At 40.8% G+C, this 21,545-nt stretch overlaps 1 protein-coding gene across 1 annotated transcript; it reads left to right on the top strand.

Annotated features, from left to right (window-relative positions):
- Nucleotides 1–475: 475 nt before the first annotated feature.
- On the top strand, nt 476–17,320 carry UBE2N (ubiquitin conjugating enzyme E2 N). Its single transcript, XM_068937315.1, has 4 exons — nt 476–642; nt 15,404–15,650; nt 15,838–15,978; nt 16,633–17,320. Exons 1-4 carry the CDS (start codon nt 613–615, stop codon nt 16,671–16,673), a joined length of 459 nt encoding a protein of 152 aa, XP_068793416.1. The 5' UTR covers nt 476–612; the 3' UTR covers nt 16,674–17,320.
- The last annotated feature ends 4,225 nt before the right edge of the window (nt 17,321–21,545 follow it).

Raw genomic sequence — 21,545 nt, 5'->3', positions numbered from 1 at the left:
ACACTTACCTAAACGACCTCTAACTTTACACAAGGAATCTTTCGGCCAAAAAGAAGGAAATTCACAAAGTCATGATGTTCTAAGATGCCTTGGTGACTGCGGACTTTAGGGACACGCTTAGGGCCTAAGAGCAGGAAGCGGGCACCGTGCTGGCGCCCGGCACACGCTGATGAAGCCTCGACCCGGTCCGTGCCGAGCGACCGCCGGCAGGTGGCTGCGGCCCCTGAGGCTGCAGCCGACGGCACACGGCTCTCCCGCGGGGCTGCTTCCCCGTAACCGGGGCCGGCTCGGCAGCCCCACACGTCTGCTGCCCGCCTCGCCCTCCCCCGCCATCTTACACCCGCCTCGCGCCGCCCGTTGCTAACGGACGCCCGGCGGCGGCGCTGATGGCCCGCTGCCTCCCGCCGGCGCCCGGCGGCAGCTGCGGGCGGCGGGCAGGGCCCCGGCCCGGCCCGGCGCGGCTCGGCCTACGTTGCCCGGCGTGCCGCGGGCGGCGCCGGCGGAGGGCGGCGCCACCGGAAGCGCGGCGCGGGCTACTTCCGGCTGCGCGTGAGCCCCGAGCGGAGGCGAGACTCACGGAGCCTGCACCGCACCGCACCGCGACGCGACAAGATGGCCGGGCTGCCCCGCAGGATCATCAAGGTGCCGCCGCCGCCGTCACCGCCGCCGCTCCGCGGGAGGGAGGGGGGCCGGGCTGGGGCCCGCACCGCCGGCAGGGCAGGGAGCGCCGCTTCCGCTGACCGGGAGCGGGGCCGCGCGGGGGGAGGGGCGCGGCCGCCGGGCCGGTCCGGTCCGGTCCCGTTCGGTCCGGTCCGGTCCGGGCGGTCCTCCTCGGTACCCCCGCCATGCTGCGGCGGGCACCGCGGCCGCCGGGCCGGGGCGCGGCCTGGGCGCCGCGGCGGGAATGAATGGGAGCGCGGGGCCGGGCCTGCGCCGCCGCCGCCGCAGGCTCCGCGCCCGCCCGCGGGGGGCCGCGGCCTGCGCTGCTTCTGCCGGCCTGGTCCGGCCCGGCCCGGCTGCCGGGGAGGGCCGCGCCGCGCAGCGCCGGCCGAGGCCCGGGTACCGCGGCGGCGCTTAACGCGCGGAGGCCGGCGCCTGTAGGCCGGCCGGCCGCGGCCGCGGCGGGGGAGAGCCTGGCGGCCGCAGAGCTGCGGGGCCCGCGGCGGGGGGAGGCTGCCTGGTTTTAGCGCTTGTGCGAGGAAGGCTGCGCTGTGCGAGCGCTTGACCCGCGTCCTGAGGCGTGCGGAGGAAGGCGTTCCTGCTACTGTGAGTTAGGCTAACCTGGCGGCTGTTAAGCGCCCTCCGAGTTACCGGCTTTTAGATGATGGGTGTGTTAGCGCTGGGTGTTCAGTGCCTTACTTTGACTTACTTACCAAGCTCTGTAAGAACTGTCAACTTCGGGGTACTTCTGGCTGACCCTCTGAGTGCTTTATCACCTTAAGACTTGAGTGACTTGGACTGGAGGCACTCAAGGCGGATACTGTTAGCTGCACTGCAGCGCCAACGTGAGTCTTCTCCAGTGGCTTGGTCCTGTAGCCAGCGTGCATGCTTGTGCTGGGCTGCTAACTCCTGCTCTGTTCGCAGAAGTGTGACCTGAAGCTCTCGAATTGGTGATCAGTACTTTTGTAAGAGTTACTAAGTTATCCCACTAAGGTTCATTAGTCTTCATTGGAAATAATAGCACCATTGTTTCTCATTCGAGTGAATGAATGCCACAAATAATTTATAACACTGTGAAGCTCTTGTTGGTTGAGCACACTGAAAGTTGGCAACCGTTGTAAAACGCTAGAACACAGAATATGCTAAATATGCTTTAAAGGCAATCCAGTGTTATCTTTGCTTTGACTAAAGTTATATAATAGGTGAATAGAGGAGATGACGGAAAAACAAGGCAGGAGTAGCATTTAGCCTGTGTGAGGCAAAGACTAAATTATGCTTACTGCTCAGAATGGTAAGCAGTAGAAAGAATGAAGACAAATCTTATAGACTGAATTAATTTGATGCTCATCCAGCTGCCTTGGTGCACAGCATACAATGCTGAATATATCTCAGGTATGAGAGAGAACACTGTTTCATAATACAGTGGAACTGGTATTCATCATGAAGTGGTAAGAACTTGGCCACGAAGCTGATGTCCGTGTGTGTGGTTCCCCCTCCCCCCTCCCATGTTTTTAATAATTCTTGTGAACACAACCAAGAGATCCACGGTCCTGTAAGCTGGCACATAAGTCCCTTGGCATTTTTTCTTCAGCCACTTTTTGAAGAGGAGAAAAAAAAAAAGGAGCAATTCACACAACTTATTTCCAAGATGTGTAATGGCATGGGAATGCTTTCTGCTGCCCTAGGAAAGAGCAGGGGAGGAAGGGCAGCAGACAAAAAAGACCTAAAAACTCCAGTTTTCATGGAGGAGGGAATCCACCTCTAGACTCTTACAGGATTATTGTCTATGATAGGTTGGTGTGGGTTGTTTATTTCTGTATGTGCTTTATATATTGTCTGCAGGCAATCTATAGCTTTTGAATCCTGGATTAGTTGTGTTATGATGAACAGCTCCTGTACTGTGCTCGCCCTAGGTCGCTAGATGCGCATACAGTTTAGGATTTGAATGACTAGCTATTGTAGTCTCAAAAATGTGCGGAGTACTGTTTTGAAATGTCATAGCTGCAGAGGTGAAAACTTAACCTGCTTCAGTCTTTAGGAGAGACTCTTGGATGAGAATTTTTTTGACCTTTGCTATCCTGCTAACTCTAACATTAGAGTTAAATATTCTGTTGCTGGTTGCCTTAGATGGAAAGGAATGAGTAAATTCCACTGCTACTGGTAATTTAAAAAATCAGGAAAGGAAAAGGAAGAGAGAAAGATAGGTCAGAGAAAAGGGACGAGCCATAGAAGGCTGAAATAGCTGTAGAATCAGAAGATCCCCTTTTCTTTTTGCATAGTAACAAATGTACACAAGTAAATGGCTTTAGGAAAAGACCTTTTCCCTCTGATCTGTGTGCAGGCTTGGTATTGTCTAGCTACGGCCTATTGAGCATAGGGAATCGTGTGTATATTCTGACCATAATGAAATGCAGAATCTAGCCAACTGCTTGAAATGAGGTTGGCATTCCTCTTTTTGACCGACTGCTGGCAGATGGCCTGGCTCTCGGGTTGACTAGCAGCCCTGTGCTCTTCAGCCTGTTTGTTAGTTATGTGCAAACTGTGGCCTAGCCCAGTAGGAGAGCAGTAGCTTTCCCTGTCTCTGCGGAGCGCTCTGTTTTCAGTACTTCCCCAAATTCGGTTAAAAAGGTCACAGTATAGGTCCTGCTAAGGGTTTGAAACAGAGGATGCAGATTTACGCCTAGTTTTCAGATTTTCTGTCCTCAGATTAGTTACTTAGGAACGTAGGGTTTAAGCAACCAGCGTGAATGAATGAATCTGTAAGCTCAAGAGATGACTTGCTTTAGAGGTATGACTTAGTGGTGTTAGAACGTCACAAATGGCTAATAGAAAATAAGTCTAGTTCTGAATCTTGAAATCAAAGGTGTAGTCTGAACTGGAGAAATCATTACCTTGTGAATAGAGAAGTGCATTTATATGTATATACACACATACACACGCATATATAACTTTTTTCTTGAATAGCCCCAATATAAGGGTGCTCAGAGAATCCATCCACTACATCTCTAAATGTAAGAGAAAAATAAAAATGCAGTATGGCACATTTACACTGAGCATTTTTGATGAACTGTTAACTTGTTTTTCTTACTGCCCAGTAGTAAAAAGTGGAACTTTGCGATATACACAATATAATAAATCTAAAATGTGTTGTTTCAAGCATTTATTATAGCAATTCTTTTCTGTGTTGCAAAGTCACGTAGCTCCAGTAGAGTTAAGGAGTTGAGTTGCATCTGATTTTTTGGCTGACATTCAAGCCACCTCATTGCTGTGTCAAGTGCAGTCAGTGTTTCTGAATGGGATGGGCAATGCTGACTTGTGTCATCTTTTGAAGTGTTTTTCTTCTGCTGTTTTCATTGCTGTGGTGATGTCATTCACGATTTGATATCCAGGTCTATATGTTAACTATGTAGCCAGTTGTTAATAGCACTTTTGTTAGTCATTGCAGCTGCTCCTATGATGAAGCAAACATCAATACCTGAGGCTTCTTCAGGCTTTTTTAAATTAAAGAATTTATCATCGTTAACCTGTTGAGGCTTTGATTTCCTCCCCTGCTTGATGGTGTTTTGTTGCCCGAGAGTTCCCTTCCTTGCTCTGTGTTCACTGTAAGAAGCCATTTCCTCATTGTTGCCAGTGAGCTCCTTCTCCTGGTGATTTTTGAGGATCTCAGTAAGGCTTGGACTGCAGAGTTAAAAATGTTACAGTTTGAGGCAACACTTTATGGAAGGTTTTTAGGGACATTGTCATGGTGTACATGATGATAGGCTCCTAAAAAATTCTATTTTGGAGGCCAGTTTCATCAGCTTTATATGAAGTATTTTTTATGTAAATCAGAGATTTAGTTGGCAATTCCAGAAACTTTCTGGAAGTTCTTAAACTTATTGACAACAAACTAGCTGCCTGGAAGTTTCTCTCTCCATCTGGAAAGGTAATGGCAGCTCTGGCACGAACATCTGTCTTCACGTTAAAATTTAGGTTGCCGTTACTTTTGACTTTCTCTGCCATTTCTGGGTGTTTCTTTGTTTCCTGGATAAACCCTTTAAATTACTTCTTTGTCTTTTTTGTTTAATACATTTTCATGTCTGTGCAATTTGTTTGAATGGCAGTTAGGCATAGAAAACAGATCACCTCTGGTCAATGCAGTTCCTTAGCATTTATCAGAGAAGCTGTGTATTTGATCTTTGTAATGTCTTTTTGTCCCTTGTGTGCTGTGTCAGTCTTGCGGATAGCTTAAATTTGATATAAGGATGAAAGTTCCAGAGATTTTTTTTTTTTTTGGTCTTCTCCAAAGTTGTAGGCAGATAATATGCTTGCCATTTTGTGACCCTTTCTTCCCCCCCCCCCCCCCCGGGCCTTCTTGCTGGGCTTCTGTAATAGCATAGGGTGGTTGTGGTAGCGTGAAGGGTGTGTAGGCAGGGACTAGAAGCCTAGGGTTTTGGCAGGACAGATGGCTTTCGTGGAAATATAGGAGGCAGGTTGAGAAGGAGACCTGGGTCCAGCGGATAAGAGAATCTTAAAGTTAAACCAAGGCACTAGTTTTAAAAGGAAAATATGAAGCCTTAAAGAGGACAGTATAACTATCCAGAGTCTTCTGCTCAAAGAAGTTTTTACTGGACTCTAGAGATTAAAAATGAGAAAGAGCAGCAAATAATCCAACTAGGGGAGAAAGGTTTGTTTCAAGCACCTTCTCTCATAATACTTGGGCAACTTTGTGATATAGATCTAAAGTAAACTGAACTTTCTTAGTAGTGATGGTCATGACTCTTTATCACTTTGCACGCAGTTTTTTTTCTGTTAAGTTTCCACTGGCTATTTATGTATTATCAATATTTTTGACTAATAGCACAAACCAAAAATACATATTCAGAGTTAACACGTGAATGATAGATGAATAATGGTATAGGGTGAGCGAGAGAGCAAGTGGCAAATTTTGCCTTAGATAGCATTTGGACAAAAGCTCTGTATGAATTATTGTTTGCTTTAATGACACTTGGATAGTTGACTCCGCACTGTATATTAATGCAAGGCCCTAATGCAAACATGCTCCGTCTAATGCAAACATAGTCCATCAGAGTAACTGCAGGAATGGTATATACTATTAGCTTGCTGAATTTAGTTAGGCATTACTTTACTATAGATGGAGATGTGCTGTGAAAAAACAAACAAACAAAAAAACCTCCCTCGGTCTGTGTTAGTGCATAGATAATCCTCTAGGAATTTGCATAGATCTCAGCTTCACGGTTCCTAAAATCCTATAATCTGCTGTGGAAAATTCCAGAATATGGTTGTTATCAGGGAAGAGTGATACTGACCCTAGAAAAACCCCTTTCATGGTACTGTTGTTTGGCAGCAAGGTCCTCCTCTGCAAGAGACTAGATTCTGGATCCTTCTCTAGGAAGGTGCTGCTACCTGGAGTACGCTCGTCTTCCTCTTGCTGGACGTGGCTTTGCAGTTGTTTAAAATTGCTGGTGTTGTGGTGAGAATCAGAAAACCAGAAGTGTGAGTGATGAGGGGGGAGCGTGAGCAATCCAGAGCTCACGCTGGCTGTTTAGCAGAGCTACAGTTTCAAGTAGCTGTGCAAGTCCAAGGATTGCAGTACAAGTTAATAGCTTCTAAAACTACCATACCGGTGTTAAATTCTTTCTTCTTTTCACCAGGTGCATTGGACGTGTTGATGCGCTGAACGTTTTTTGGTTTTGTTGCGTAGATGAAGCCAGGGTACATGGTGGGGTCCTAGAGCCCTTCAGGCGGAAACAGATCCGCAGCCGCTTGTGTGCAGGCAGGGATGTTGGCCCGGTAATGAATCCAGGAAATAGAAGCACGTGGGATGTTGACACTCTGGAATTATATGGCAAGGAATAAGGGATTTCTGCAGAGGTCAGCTATTGGAAACCACAAAGTGCAGCCTTCTATTTATGTCTGACCTTTGCTTTGCAATTTAATGGGCTTTTATGCTAATTCCTTTTCCTAAAAGGCAAACATTATACTCTGAAAACTTTCTCCAGTGTTCTTGTTCTACAGTGCTATAATGATTTTAATCTAAACGTTTTGAAATCTGTCTGACAATAAGACATATGCTTAGGTAACTGATTCAATTTCAGTAATGCTGGCTATAGCCATTTCTTTACTTAGTTGTAGCTAATGAATTGATAGACCTTAAAAACGTGTGTCAGTATGTGCAGTACTGTTATAAAAAGCCATTGCATTAAGTCTTTGGTTTTCTGACGCTGCTTTATCCCTTTTTGCAGAGGACAATTTTTTGATATGTATTTTCTTCTACTGCTTTCCCCTCAAGAATCAAAGCAAAAACATGCATGCGGTTCACCTTGTTGCATGCAATTGGTCAGCTCTTGGTGAAGGAGGTTAGTGTGATCTTCCTCCTCGTCCTGCTCTAACAGAATATGAAAGAATTGCCACTCAGCAACTGATTATAACTTGTCCGTGTGCCAATATGCTGTTTAAGGTTAGCCCTATGCAGCTAAAATATTTAGTTTCTATGTCATATATCTAAAAGCGAATCCAAACTATTAGATATAGTTTGGACATAACGGTATTGGTAACTAGCATAGGTTTTCTGCTATCAGAATAAAAATGTGAAACAAATATAGGCCGTGGGTACTCTGAGCTGAAATGCTAAAGTCAGTGTACTACTTTGGGGATTGTTTGCCAATAGCCAGCTCAAGACAGAAAAATTATCACCTAACTAAGTTAGATTGGCCAGAAGTTCTCAAGATGATTATCTTGTGGTTCGTGTTTAGCAGTCTTACTGTTTAAACAGTTGTAGCATGGGCAACACAAGTCTTTGTTCAGCTACAGTAAACTTAGACTGAGGAACTGATATCTGGGTGAGAGAACTCTATAAAAAAGGTTATTTCTTAAGCCAGATCAGTTCCATGATATGGTTCATTGTCTGGCTGTGCAAGTGCTTGGGCTGATAAAATGAATGCGTGGAACAGTGACTGTATAAACTAATGTTGCTACATGGAGGCTGTGGCTTCCCATTCAGACAAAACCCTAGTATTTTTGTGAGAAAATAGTAGAATGGAAAAGGCAGAGATAGAGGCGTAGATGTGAGTTAAATTGGCCAAGAAAAACCGGAAATTGGCCTGAAATGGTGGGGAGAAGAGCAGTTTGGCTTGATTGTGAAGCCAGCAACTGAAGACAATAAAGAATGAAAAATGACTTGCACTTACTTTTAGTCATTTAGGGGGGGACTTAGGTGTAATTTACTACTTTGAAATGATCTCAACTTTTTCTTCTTGGTAAGAACGTAATTGTTGCTTTTTCATCTGCTTTAGCAATCTTTCTGGAGAACTTGGCAGCAAATATCAGATCTCCACTAGGAAGCAAATATTGAAAAGACACTTATCAGTAATCACTTAAACTGAAAGATAGAGTTATAGATAGATATCTCTATATCTTTTTTCTTCTCATCACATCTCTTTCCACATAAATTGGTATGTGTGTTACCCCCCCTAGTGGTAAATCTCATAATCCCCTCTATCAGCAGAAAATAGAACAAGTGGTTTTCATTTTAAGTCAATCCTCTTTTGTTTTTTCTTTTGAGTAGTTTGAACATGCAATGCCATCTGAAGAATCTGAAACTGTATATAGCTCGCCCTCTGTAAAGTGCTTCTGCATACAAAAATTTAAACGTTTCAGATAAGTTAACTTGTGACTTAGGTGCACAACTGTTGGAGCCTAACTGATGTAGTGTTCAAATACAAGCTGTACATCCCAAAGAATCGATGCGATCTAGTGTGCATTTCAGTCTGGGTGCCTCTTTCATTTTATCTATGATTTTCTTTTAAGCCAGTTTCAGGTTGTCTGTGTGATTGCACCCCAGTTTTCCTTTTATAGAAGGCTAAGGCTGTTGAAAATGGTTTTGCATTCAGCTGTTTGGAGACTTCCGTTGGTAGAGGGGGAACTTGAGGAGGAAACAACACATTGAGACATGCAGGTTTCAGTCGTTCATACTGGTGGAAGAAACTTTTTTTGTCTATAGGCCATGCCTACTGTTCATCACTGTTGCTGCTGGATGTTACTGTCCTCTGCTAGATGGCAGCAGAGTTTGTTTACTGTCAGTCAAAATTATTCAGGTTAGCAAAGATCTAGTTAAGAAATCCCACTCACTTTAACTGAACTGAATTGCCAACGTCCACAGGATTACTTTCTCAGCCGATCTGAGGGATGGTAACTTCTGGTGAGGGGGCTGTAATTTATATTGCAGACGAAGTCTTATTAAGAGAGAGATTCATCCACAGTCTGTGCTCCCTAATCTGTTCCGAGTAAAGTCAGCTAGGGTTAGTTAAACATACAGATAAAAGTGGATGGATATTAGCTGAACTGTTTTACTCTCTGAAGTAGATTAGAGAGGGTTTGTGCCATGCCTTGCTTTGACATTGTTGTGGGGGTGTAACCTCTACTTTAGTGGATGATGATGATGATGATGGTAAATTACTTGACTGCTGCACAGAAAATTGAGCTAATACATGTGCTGCTGAAAATATAAGGAAAGAATAATTCTCCTGAGACTTTGCATAAATAAAGAAGCAGCAGTGAGACATTTTTAGAAGCCTAAATATTTAACAGTTCTAATAGCTACAATATTTTGTCTCTTAATAAGAGGCCTTAACAGTGTCTTCTGTTTTGAGGTTTCAGAATAATTCTATCACAACTGTATTGGCCTCTGAATGGCTTAATGGTATTGCCTTTTTAAGGTACTGGCCATAAAGCTGCTGGTCATAAGGGTGCTCTTCCTGTAGTCTCAACACTATAAAAGGTTGCTAAATAACTTTGTAACGAGCAAGGAGATGCACACTGCCTTTGATATCAAAGACTCTGTAGATGGATGAAGATTTTAATTTAGCGGTTTACCATCTGTTACTGCAATTAACACTCTTGATAGTTAAGCTTCTTCCTTTGTGTTGGAATGAGGAGGTAGCGTTTCCTTCTTAGGTTGGTTATAGGACAGTAATCTGTTACACTGCCATCTTGCTGTGATTAAGGCTGTAGCGTGAACTCTTTGAACTGGCACTTTTCACCAAAAGGAGTTGTCCGTCTTCCCTTCTGGCAGCACGTCTGGACTCTTCTCTCTTGTGTGACCTCTCTTTACATACACGGACATATGTATATGTACACATCACACTGGTTACCTGCTATGTTTAACCATGAATTCAAAGAAACGGCTGTGCAGGTGAAAGTGTGGTTGAAGATTAGGTCTCAGTGGGAAAGCAGCACTTCCACCCCGCCCGCCCCTTCCTGGTGGCCTCGCTTTCCTCTACCAGCTTAAAATGTTGAGAGATTTTTTTTTTAAGGTGTTTGGCTTTCTCCAAATCCTCTTGGTCCTGATGAATTCTGTGGGTTTCAGTAGATGATTTCACAGCTGATATTAAAAGATAACGTAAAGCATATTAGATTTTGTCAATTAATTCCTTGAATTCTAGCGTCCTACTAAAGATTGGTTGTGGAAATTGCAGATAGCTATACAGATTTTTTAGCTATTGGTGATAACCTTATAGCACTAATATACTGTATTGAATGTGAAATAAGGAAACTGGGGTGTAAGGAAACAGAACACGTAGAGAGCTGAATTAGTAAGCAAAGCAAACTTGGCTGAAGACAGAGTTTTGATTTCTTTTTTGAATTAGCTAGTATTGACTTTGCAAGCAAACTTAATTTTTGGAAAATTATAATAGCCTTAATACAGTAGCTTTAAAGTTCTAGTATTTTGTAAGTGTTAGACATTAAATTGTCCTTAACTTTTAAGCCTGTATTCCTCAATAGGCAATGTGAAATTTGTGGTGACGAACTATGTTCACAGGACAGGGAATGGAATAGCAATGATTTTTTTTTCCTAGCAAAGTATATACTGCTCCTTTCTATTTAAAAAAAAAAAAAAAAGTAATGGAGAAACTTGAATAATTCTCCAATCCCCTGAAGCAGTGTTTTCCTCCATTACTAGAATGGTCTGTATCAGTCAGGTGAAGCTTTAGAAATTTCACTTCAACTGCAGTAGCTCTGCTGTATAAGAAATGATGATTTTTATTGTTTTTCCCTCAAATACTTCCATACATGCATTTTCTAATTGTAATTATTTGCTAATACATCATTATTTAATCCTACCTCAGTCTGTTGATAGGACTTCTGAAACATATTACAATAGTTTTTCTGTTTTACAAAAATGTAGCATGCAAGAAACTTCTTCTTTAGTTGTTTTGATTGAGGCATTGGCAGCTTGAGACTTTATAGAAAGACTTCTGCAAGACTGGAGCTGATGGAAATGGTAGCATATTTCTAATAGATTCCTTCTCTGTACTGATGTATCTCTATATGCTCTAACAGTTGGGTTTTTTTTTTTTGGGGGGGGGGGGGGGGACGTATCAGTATGGAAACCTCTTCTATTCTGGTTTCTTCAGCCCTCTTCCTTGAAGAGGGGGTTCTGTCTTGTTCTAGGTGTATGATGCTGAAGAATCCTTGCAATTACTTCTACTTTTATTTATTTATTTATTCCTCCTCCCTCCTTCCACTGAAACAGAATAACCATGCAAATGCTCAAAGAATAAACTGTACCCGCACTGGAAATCTGTATCTCTTGTGTAGATTTCATTAATCTTGGCAACCTGATGAACCCCTACCTCCAGCTTCTGTTCTTTTGGACTCGGCTACAGGTTGTAAATCTGTTCCTGAGGGTCCTTGTCTGTGCAGGTTACTGTATAATAAACTTGAGGGGTTTTCTCCTCAGGTACCACTAGCCTTCAATTTAATGTCTTTATAGAAGAATACCTGCAACTCAGTGCAGCATTCTCTCATCTGTCCCTCTACTCCAGAACCACCTATATTAATAAGAAAAACTTTGGTTTTGCTTATCAAAACATCTTTAACCTATCTCTGGTTTGTTAGTCACTTGAAAATAAGGAAGATAAAATTGTGGTGGGGGTACAGCTACACATACACCCATGACTCACAACTGAGGTTCCTCAGTGCTGGCATGGATCTTCATTTAAGTTCATTTATTTACTTCAGTCAAGGAAAACTGAAATTAATTTGGAATTGGTAAAAGAATTAATATAGGGGTGAGAGGATCTCATTCTAAGATGTTGCAGGACATGACAAAAACAGCATGGAATACTGCCGTACGGTCGTTAGAACTCACCACGTGTCCCGAAACTCGGTGTGTCCTTGCCTCGGTATGCTAGAGTAGAGCTTGAAGTGCTGTTCTGGGACGCTTACTTAGATGGAAATGTGTACTCTTGTGAAAACAGAATTGATGCTGTGTTGCAAACACAGCAGTGGAACTGCAAAACCTGTTTTTCTGTGAATGTTGTTTCTCCTCTTCAGCATACTCCTCTATGTGCTTGGGTGTTCCAACTCCCTTTTATTCCATCTGCTACTCTTTGTACTAGCAATATCTTGATTTCTTTGTTAGCCACTTACTTTGTACAAAACTCACAGAAACCTCCTGAAATTGGACAAAGGGCTGAAAAGTTATTTTGAGGAGGAAGCAGGAAGTAACAACTTGCACAAGACTCACTTCCTCAGCTGACATCTTTCAAATACCTTGTTAGCTAACAAGATACTTGAAAGTATGGTATTGTATATACACTTGATCTTCCTGATTAGTTGGAAAGTGTAGGAGTTGAAGGTTTAATTGGAACTGAATTTTTTTTTTTTACATGTTTGAAAAGGTGGTTTTCATTGGGCAACTACTGGGGAAAACAGTGTTTATAAAATTACAAAATAACAACATGTAAATAATAATTTTCTTTTTGTAGACTCAGACCAAAAAAGTCTGGTGACTTTTTTGTGGGTGGTTTTTTTTTGTTTTTTTTGGGGGGGAGGAGGAGTAACAAACTTAAACCAGCAACAACAAGAAACAAAGGTTGACTTTCTTGATGGTTCCCTCTCATATTTCCTGCAGGTATTCTTCCTCCTGTCTGTTTGGAAATAGCTTAAAATATGCTGATGGGGTAAATCTTCTTGTGCGGTGCATACTTGTTTAAAGCATCTTTCTTCTAATACTAATGTATCCTTATGGGGTCTATATGGGTTCTGATTAACCTTAGCACTAGTATAGGTGTATGCTGATATAAATACTCTTCTGTGTGTGCACTTTTTGGATATTGTTTTAGGGCAAAACTACTGTGTCCACGTGATACAGAAGTATGAAGCACTACCTGGACGGGATGATGTTTTGGCAGTTGTATGGCCACATTGATGTAATCCTATGTCTTGATTAAAAAGACTCCTTTTTTCCTGATATTTGGGGTCTTGCATTGTTTCTTGACAAATGGTTTCCATTGGCAGTATATGTAGCTCACAGTCAAACGCTGCTCCCTCAGTTACACTGGCAGGTAGAAATGTGGATGCTGCTGCTGGAGAACTGCTGATTCTGAGTTATTTTTAGCCAGAGTCAGCTCTGCAGTAGGGTTGCAGTCTTCATACTGGCATAACCAGGGAGGCAGTGTGGGGATCAGAGTGAATGAGCAGGGGCTAGAGACTGCTGAGATCAGCCCAGTTATTGAAAAGCACTACCCTAAAAAAAACAAAAAAAAAAACAAAAAAAAAACCCCTGGAGTTTGACAGTCTTGGCACAATTTTAAATTTGAATATACTCATAAGAACTAAAAACATCCGATTTGCCTGCTACCGTGTGTCTGGCAGAGTACTGGTGGTAATAGTTGTGATGAAGTTTAAAAATTGGTATTTTCATTAGGCTCTCACTCTTTCCTTTTACTTCAAAGTTAGTTGGTTTATTGTAATAGTGTGTATTTGGCATAAGGTACCGTCTCCTTTGCTAAAACTGTCAAACGGTAGTAAGTTTGTGACCTTTCGTAGCTAGAGATCTGAACTGTTCTGCTTACCTGTCACTAGCATGGAAAACTTGCTGAAAGAAATGGAAAGTATTTTATAACTATATGGGAAGAATGGTTTTTTAAATTCACTGACTTTCATACCACTGAATTAAAGCTTCACTCATTAGTTAAAACTACTCTTCTACAGAGTTACTATACAAGTAAATAGTCAGCAGAATGCAAATTCTGAGTAAGTTGTGAAGTTATGTATATACTTTAAAATATATCTGCATAAGTAAGTGTAGACAGTTTCGAGCAGCTTGGATATCCTTCCAGTAAGGTGCATAAGTGGCGTTGGCAGCTAATGCCAGTAAACAGATAATACTTGATCATAACAAGGAGCTAAACCATACATATTTATCTTTATATATGTGTATAAGTATGCATACTTACAAATCAAATGTTATGATTGGTAGCAACAAATGCTACAGGGATGAATAATTGGTATTTTGACATTAATTACAGTTAATTCCCTGCTTTATATATATTTTGATTTATATTTTTGCTAAAGTGAGGTGTTATTTAATTGCATCAAGATAGGCACATCATTTAAGTGATGTGTGAATTTATTTTAATAAAATGCTTATATTGTAAGAGTCGAATTATGTTTGAAGAATGTGCTAATCCAAGTAGAGGCAATCTGTCCATTTTGTGGTTGTATTAGTGCTATTCTAGACACCTGTAATATGCTATGAAACTAGAATAATAAATCAAATTTTGTACGTATGAGTTGCCATTTTTCTTCATTAGGGACAGGAAAATTTTTCTTTATGAAAATAACAGCGAAAGGCAATGATAAAATAAACTATACACAGTGAAAACAAGCTAGAGGAAAAATAGAGCTTAAAAATATCTGAGGAAATGAGGCAGCTTCAGTCTGCCTGTCCCTGCCTAGTGCCCGTTTGTGAGATTTGGCCTCAGTTCTTACAAGAACGAGCAGAATAGTGCCCGCAAGACTTGTGAAACCTGGCAGCAGAGAAGAGGGGAAGATGCCTAGACTTCAGCCGTGGTCTCTCCGTCTTAGTATTAGTGGGCTGCCTGGTTGGAACATGGGCAGCTCTGGGCATTTGTCGTGGTTGTGTTGTGTCTCTGTGGTTTCCTCCTGCTGGTGACAGGAGGTATATTTAGGGCTGCAGGCAGAAGAACTGAGTAACAAAGAATACAAATCTGTGTAGGAAACCAGGCTTCCCCAGTTCTGCTGCTTGCAGAACAACTGGTTTGTCTCTTACTGTTTATTACAATAACTTTGGATGTGGTTATGTGTAGGCTGGAAGTGCTCAAACCAAAGCCATATACATATACCCTTAATAATACCCTTGGTATTACAGCAGATTAGTACTGTGAATGCTTCAAAGCTTGGTCTGATTCCAGTGCAAAACATTCATTTTAGTAAACCAGTCCATTTTTTTTAAGAGTAAATCTTGAACACTGTGTGGAGCAATTAAGCTTTTTGATTTTTTGCTTGTGGATTTTTTTTTTCTTCTATTTAAGGTAGAAAGGGAAAGGAATTTGGCATCATGATACTGTGGTGGTCTTTAAGGAGCTTTTATGTATATTGAAAAAATTACATTTTGACAGTATAATCAAAAGTTAAGAAATTTGTCAAGGACAGTTTAATTGTGTGCTTCTGTAGTGTAAGGTAATAAATGACAATAGTTCAGCAGCTGAGGGATCTGGGAAGAATTGCATACGGGTCTATCACATCCTGATCTTTCTGTGTGTATATATATATATATACATTTTTGTTGACTTTAAGCTATTCATTTAACAAGATATTTTCTGTGGATAAGGGCAAATCAATCATAATGACTATTTGTCATTTATAGCTACAACCTATCTACATTATTTGAAATAGCTTGTATTTTTTACTCTACTATTCTTTCTCCTTCTAGGAAACCCAGCGTTTGCTGGCAGAGCCAGTTCCTGGGATAAAAGCAGAGCCAGATGAAAGCAACGCACGTTATTTTCACGTGGTCATTGCAGGTCCACAGGATTCCCCCTTTGAGGGTGGGACATTTAAACTTGAACTATTCCTTCCAGAAGAATATCCAATGGCAGCTCCTAAAGTACGTTTCATGACCAAAATTTATCATCCTAATGTAGACAAGCTGGGAAGAATATGTTTAGATATTTTGAAAGGTAAGTGTTACCTTATTTTCTTTTTCTTTATCAAGTACAGAAAGTTGTAGATTGACCCAAAGAGAGATTTTATTTCTTTACAGGAGGAGGTTACTTATCCTCTCATCTGGGAGAGGGAAGCATGTTGTTTAATTTGTGAAGATTATAATGAATATGGTGTTTCTTACTACTATCAATGTCTCTTCAGATAAATGGTCTCCAGCTTTGCAGATTCGTACAGTTCTGCTATCAATCCAGGCTTTGTTAAGCGCTCCCAATCCAGACGATCCATTAGCAAATGATGTAGCTGAGCAATGGAAGACCAATGAAGCCCAAGCCATAGAAACAGGTGGTGTATTGCACTCCCCCCCCCCCCCCCCCTTAACTTTAGGAGGTATATTGAGCTGATTACTAAGAGGTTAGGAGATTTAAATCCTGACCTCTTGTTTTCTGCTGGCAACTTGCAGAAATAATTATTGCATGCAGTCATAGTCTAAGTACCCTGAATGTGCCTGTAGTGGTCCACTTTAAAGTCTGTAAGTGAGGCTTGTTGGAAAAAAAGCTCTTGATCTGTTTAATCTTGTTTTCATGCAGCTAAATTGCAAAAGTGTCTTATTTGGACTCCCAGCAGAATAAAAGTACAGGTTTTTGCCTTTCCTGTGAAGCTTAGCGTGCAGATTATTATTAGTTTCAGAAGTTACATGCAGATTATTGTTAGCTTCAGAAGTTACATCACTTTCATACCTGCTTCTATTGGAGGCTGTAATAGATTGAAAGAATTATTACGTTATGCCTCTTCACTTCTGCACCCGCTGTAGCCAGGACGTTTCAGCAACCGTCAATTTTTATATTGTCAGAATTACACTTATAAAATCTCAGAACTGATATATTTTTCTATACATGCAGCAGTTGTATAAAATATATATTTTATTGTACTTAATGATAAAGCTTGAAAAAAAAATAAAAAATAAAATTTCTTAAACATCTGTCTTTCTCTTTACAGCCAGAGCATGGACTAGGCTATATGCCATGAATAATATTTAAATGCGCTTTGAACATCAAGTATGCATCACTTCTCCTGTTCTGCCAAGACCTCTTCCTTTTTTGTTTGCATTTAATGGACACAGTCTTAGAAACATTACAGAATAAAAGCCCAGACATCTTCAGTCCTTTGGTGATTAAATGCACATTAGCAAATCTGTGTCTTGTCCTAATTCACTATTGTAACGCATGAGCAGAGGCTAGAAGCATCATCTGGATTGTTGTGAAATTGTTTAAAAGCAGCAGCACATCTCTGCTTTTAATCACTTTTCCCATCATGGTTTAAGTATAAGCACTGTGAATGAAGGTAGGCAGGGTTAGCTGCGGGGCTTTTTGTTTTAATTTTGTGGGCTCCTCCTCCCTTTTTATGGTGATGCTAATTGCATTGGTTAAAGCAGCTAACCAGTTATACTTTAGAATATACCCTCTAGCCCAGTCTAACTTAGACGCTGTAGATGGACAAGCTTCATTGTTTGAACAAAAATGGGAACATTAAACAAAACATCCATCACCTTCACTAATAATATTGTGATTCTGCTGTCAAGTGTAGAAAAACCCCTCCAAGAAAAAGCTTGTGACCATTTTGTATGGCTTGTCTGGAAAATCTCCTGTAAATCTTATGTTTTAGTAAAATATTTTTTGTTATTCTACTTTGCCTTTGTACAGTTTATTTTGCTGTGTTTTCATTTCTCTAATGTGACAATCGTATTTAAAAATGGAAACCAGAACTGACAATTTGTCTTCACCAGTCTGACAGATTAAACAGTAAAGAGGTGGAATTCACATGATTTTTTTTTTTTGCTTCTGTTTGCTGATTTTGTTATTAGTTTATGTTATATGGGTGACCTTACCTGGCCAATTTAATATGACATTACATTTGGAGTGACTTCTCTGAAACAAGTCTCTGGAGTAAGCATTGTAATTGTAATCTGATTTTAGTAATGCATCAATATGCATTTTCTTGGAAATCAAGCATCCAGTAGGAGGTTGAGAGCAAATGACAGCACTAATTGTGAGTATCTGTAACTTGTCTTTGCCGGTTATCATCAGGTATTAGGCTACACGCTCTTGTAATTTCTTCAACTCTTTCCCTCTAGTAATACATAAAATCCCAGTGCATAGAACCACTGTTACAAGCAGCTTGTAAATCAACTGATGTTTGCTTAACCACTTACGGCTAGCGCCTCATACCACTGGTCTTATCTACAAGCCTTATTAAGCTACTTGTTGGAACAACCAGTCTGCCTAAATAGCAGCAAAGCTTCTTTGTTGGAGAGAAGGCAAGTTTGATTAAAAACATCCTTCTCGTCCTTGTTTTGGTGTGTATGCATCTCTTCCAGGAGCCCAGCATCTTTTTCTGGGAACCCATCTTATTGCTTCCCTTTAACTTCTTGTATCCCTTATTTTCTGCCCTTAATTCCCACCCTCCCCGAACAAACAAAAAAAAAAGAGCTTTTAAGCTTTTGGTGTGGCCAACCTGAAGTGTATAAATGACAGCTTGCAGTGGGAGTGTTTTGTCATGCAGTTCAGGGTTATGGTTATGATGCAGCCCATCGGTGGTCTTGTCCTTCTTTCACCTCTTACTCTAGTGTCATCTGGAAACTTCTATAGAATGTGGTGTATTTATTGTGCTCTTATGTAAGATGAAGAATATCTATTAAAACTACATTTTCAACATGCAATGCTTTCAGTGGTTAGTAACTGGTATTGTCCCTCAAAATACTGTGCTGTAACATGGTTGCATCTTGGCTCAGAATTCAACTTTTTCAACAAGACTAAGCTGCAAAAAAGTTTTAAGAGTAGTTTCTGTGTCGAATGTAAGCCAAAGTTGCATTCAGGGCTTGTAACAGATCATTTGTTATTCGGAACGGGTAAGCGCCACTAACCCTAATTTCTTTTTATGAATGAATGTATGTATGTTTGGGTTTAGTTGGCATAGATCCCATACACACCGTTAACATGTACTCTCAGCTGCTATCACAGAAGTTGTCCGTGAACTGTGTCCTGGATTCACTTCACCTACCTCTTAAAACTTTAAATGGACGCTACCATAAATGTACAGCTTTCCTCAGCTCAGCCTGTAGTCAGAGGAAGAGTGGCACCTCCAGAGGCTGGACAAACCCACTTTGCAATCCCCTCTGAAAGTGGCTCCCTTCTGTTTCCCCTAAACTAACTGTAGATGAGAAGCAGGATCTGAATTGGCACTTAACAGAATTGAATTTAAAATTAGGTGGGATGAATCCAGACCAAAGATAGCGCTATATTTTGTATGTTCAAGGCTAAAACTCAGCTAGAGTTCATGTAAAAATACTTTATCATAAGTTCTTGATTGAATATTGTTACTATATTAATAGGAAGAAAAATTCATTCAGTCACTATCAAATGGGGACAGAAGTGGAGTATAGTACAGTTGGAGTGCACAGTAGCCAGTATGTACGTGGGTGATTCCCCCCACCTCCCCCAAGTATCTTAATGAGCTGGGAACCTAGAGAAGTCCATACTGGCTGAATTTGAATGTATGAGTTCATAGTTCTGGTATGTCTGAATGTAATGGCGTAGAAGAACAGGTTAAATACTGTATTTGTCTAAAAAGTTTTGAAACACAACTCAAGTGATAGTTCTCATGAAAGGAATTTTTAAGAGGGCTTCCTAAAACTAAAATTCCTGTTTGTGGGATCTATTCAGACATATTTTAATCCTTTTAAATTTGGACTCTGTGTGTGTGTATTTATATATATATATAAAATGTATTTAATTTTTGAGCCCAGTTACAGAGCCGTGTACAAAGCAAAGCTGGGAATTTCATGCTATATTGTACTTGGGAATCAGTGAAATTTTTAGACCAAATTTCTGAAGTTGGTTAAATATAACTCTCCCCTTCCCCCTCAGTTAAACAGACGGATTCACAGCCATTATCTGAAACTTGATTACTTCTGTAACATCTAGCATTACAGCTGGCTAGCAAATGCAGCTTGCTTCTAGTGAGCATTAGTTTTATCTGCATTTTTAATGTATATTCATTGGATAAATCTACAGTAAAGGGGTTTCCTATAACATTACTGGTGCTAAGTGTCAAGTATTCTGAAATCCTGAACAAGAGTGTTGACATCATTGCATTTTATATTTTAATTTCTGGATAATAACTGTATAGCTGTAAAGCCTGGATTATCAAATGGACTCTAAAACTACACCTGCAAAACACTTTGCAGGGATTTTCCTTTAGAACAAGAATAAGGATTTGGGAGGCTTTTATTTTTGCATAAGCATTCTGAAGAGAAGCGGTGGTCATCTTTAAGCATTCAGCCATATTCTTTCATGGGTGTGAAGTGTGTTGTCACTGGGAACTGATGAAACGGGTTTTTTTGCCTGTTAGCTGACTTTAGTCTAATACAAGTGAAATGTTGCTTCGATAGCTTTCAAGAAAGTGTGTTTCCAATGCATCAAGAGTATTGTAAAACATCTTAATGGACTAGTAACATCAAAAATTGTGGCATCTCTAAATTTATGTACGTTCCTTTCTGGAATTTTTTGAGGGTTACTTTCAAGTAAAATGTCTGGTAGGTTTTGTCAATAACATGTCTTGACTGTAATGTAACATGACACTGAAATAAAAGGAAGAGTGATTATTCATTACATAGACACTGAGCTTCATTTGACTGTAGTGGGATGACATTGCTGTGTGACTTAGTTTCCTACAGTTCACATCTCTTAGTTGTCAAGAGTTATCTTCTGTATTTTATATCTCATAACTCACTTTTCAATTGCTGTTGTTGTGTCGATTCTCATGGGATATTTTAGTACCAGACTTTACTACTTAAGTGCACAGTTTGAACACTTTCTAGTGTTATCTAATTGATAAACAGATGCATTGTTATGTATTGATAAGCCATGTTACATTACTAACATGCATGCTAGTATGTTACTAATTTCCTATCTGCTTTGTCTAATGGATTTCCTACTATGTTTTAGAGCCTTTGCTGTCAAAGTGTGCAGGGAGATTTTAAAGTGAATATCCAAGTGTTATTTTGCACTGAATTATATGAGAGAAGTGGCATCACACGAGCTTAACTGCTTGTCCTGATACAGTCTCCTCAAACTTGTAGGTAAAAGCCAGAAGTGCTTCAGGATGAGCCAGTGGACTATTCTAACTTTGTCTACAGGGCAAAGAGCTAAGGCTAAAAACTGCTCTGTTTCAATAGTTCTTAACTAAGAGCTTCTTAGTTGAGCAGTTTTTACTGGATGACATATCCTGGATGGCAAAGAGAAGTGTAACTCTAAGATAACTAATCTCCTTGATAGCTCAGTGTGTTGCTAAGGATTTGTCACCTTTGATTAGCCTATCACTGAGCCGCTGAATACTCAAGGATCCTCTTCAAGGTAAAGAGAGAACTTGGTAGTAGAATATTTAAAATTTCTGTATATCGAGCAATCACCCTTTCAGTAGCTTGCCCAGATAAGGTGCTGATGCAGGTGTGATATGACTGGAACAGAATCATGAAAAATGGAAAATAAAATTGTTTCACACAGGAAATCATCTCTGTCTAGAGGAGATACTGCTGTCATACCTCCCACTGTGACACACACGCAAGTTTAAATAGCCCTAATTTCTGTAAAGTCAGGTTTGCATGGTCAAGTGTAAAACCTAAGCATGCCCTCTGAGGGGTTCAGCTCGTGCTTGCTGTACCTATGCGGGCTATAAGATAAGCCTGCCATTAGAAGTACTGATACTGTGATTGTCCCTCAACTCCCCTGATTCTTATTATAGGTAACTGAAGGCTTAAGAGGGGTACTGATAAACTTACTTATGGGGGGAGGGGGCTGTGGTCCTTTCCAGCTCTGTGCATAAATATTCAAGGCAGACTAACCTCAGAAGAC

The sequence above is a fragment of the Struthio camelus genome, chromosome 1, assembly GCF_040807025.1.
Source record: "Struthio camelus isolate bStrCam1 chromosome 1, bStrCam1.hap1, whole genome shotgun sequence".
Classification (NCBI taxonomy): Eukaryota; Metazoa; Chordata; class Aves; order Struthioniformes; family Struthionidae; genus Struthio; species Struthio camelus.
This window is presented reverse-complemented; position numbering and strand designations above follow the sequence as displayed.

Coding starts and splice junctions, on each gene's coding strand:
- UBE2N (XM_068937315.1), top strand. CDS start 613: ATGGCCGGGCTGCCCCGCAGGATCATCAAG. Junction 15,651..15,837: donor ATGTTTAGATATTTTGAAAG/GTAAGTGTTACC, acceptor ATGTCTCTTCAG/ATAAATGGTCTCCAGCTTTG. Junction 15,979..16,632: donor AGCCCAAGCCATAGAAACAG/GTGGTGTATTGC, acceptor TTCTCTTTACAG/CCAGAGCATGGACTAGGCTA.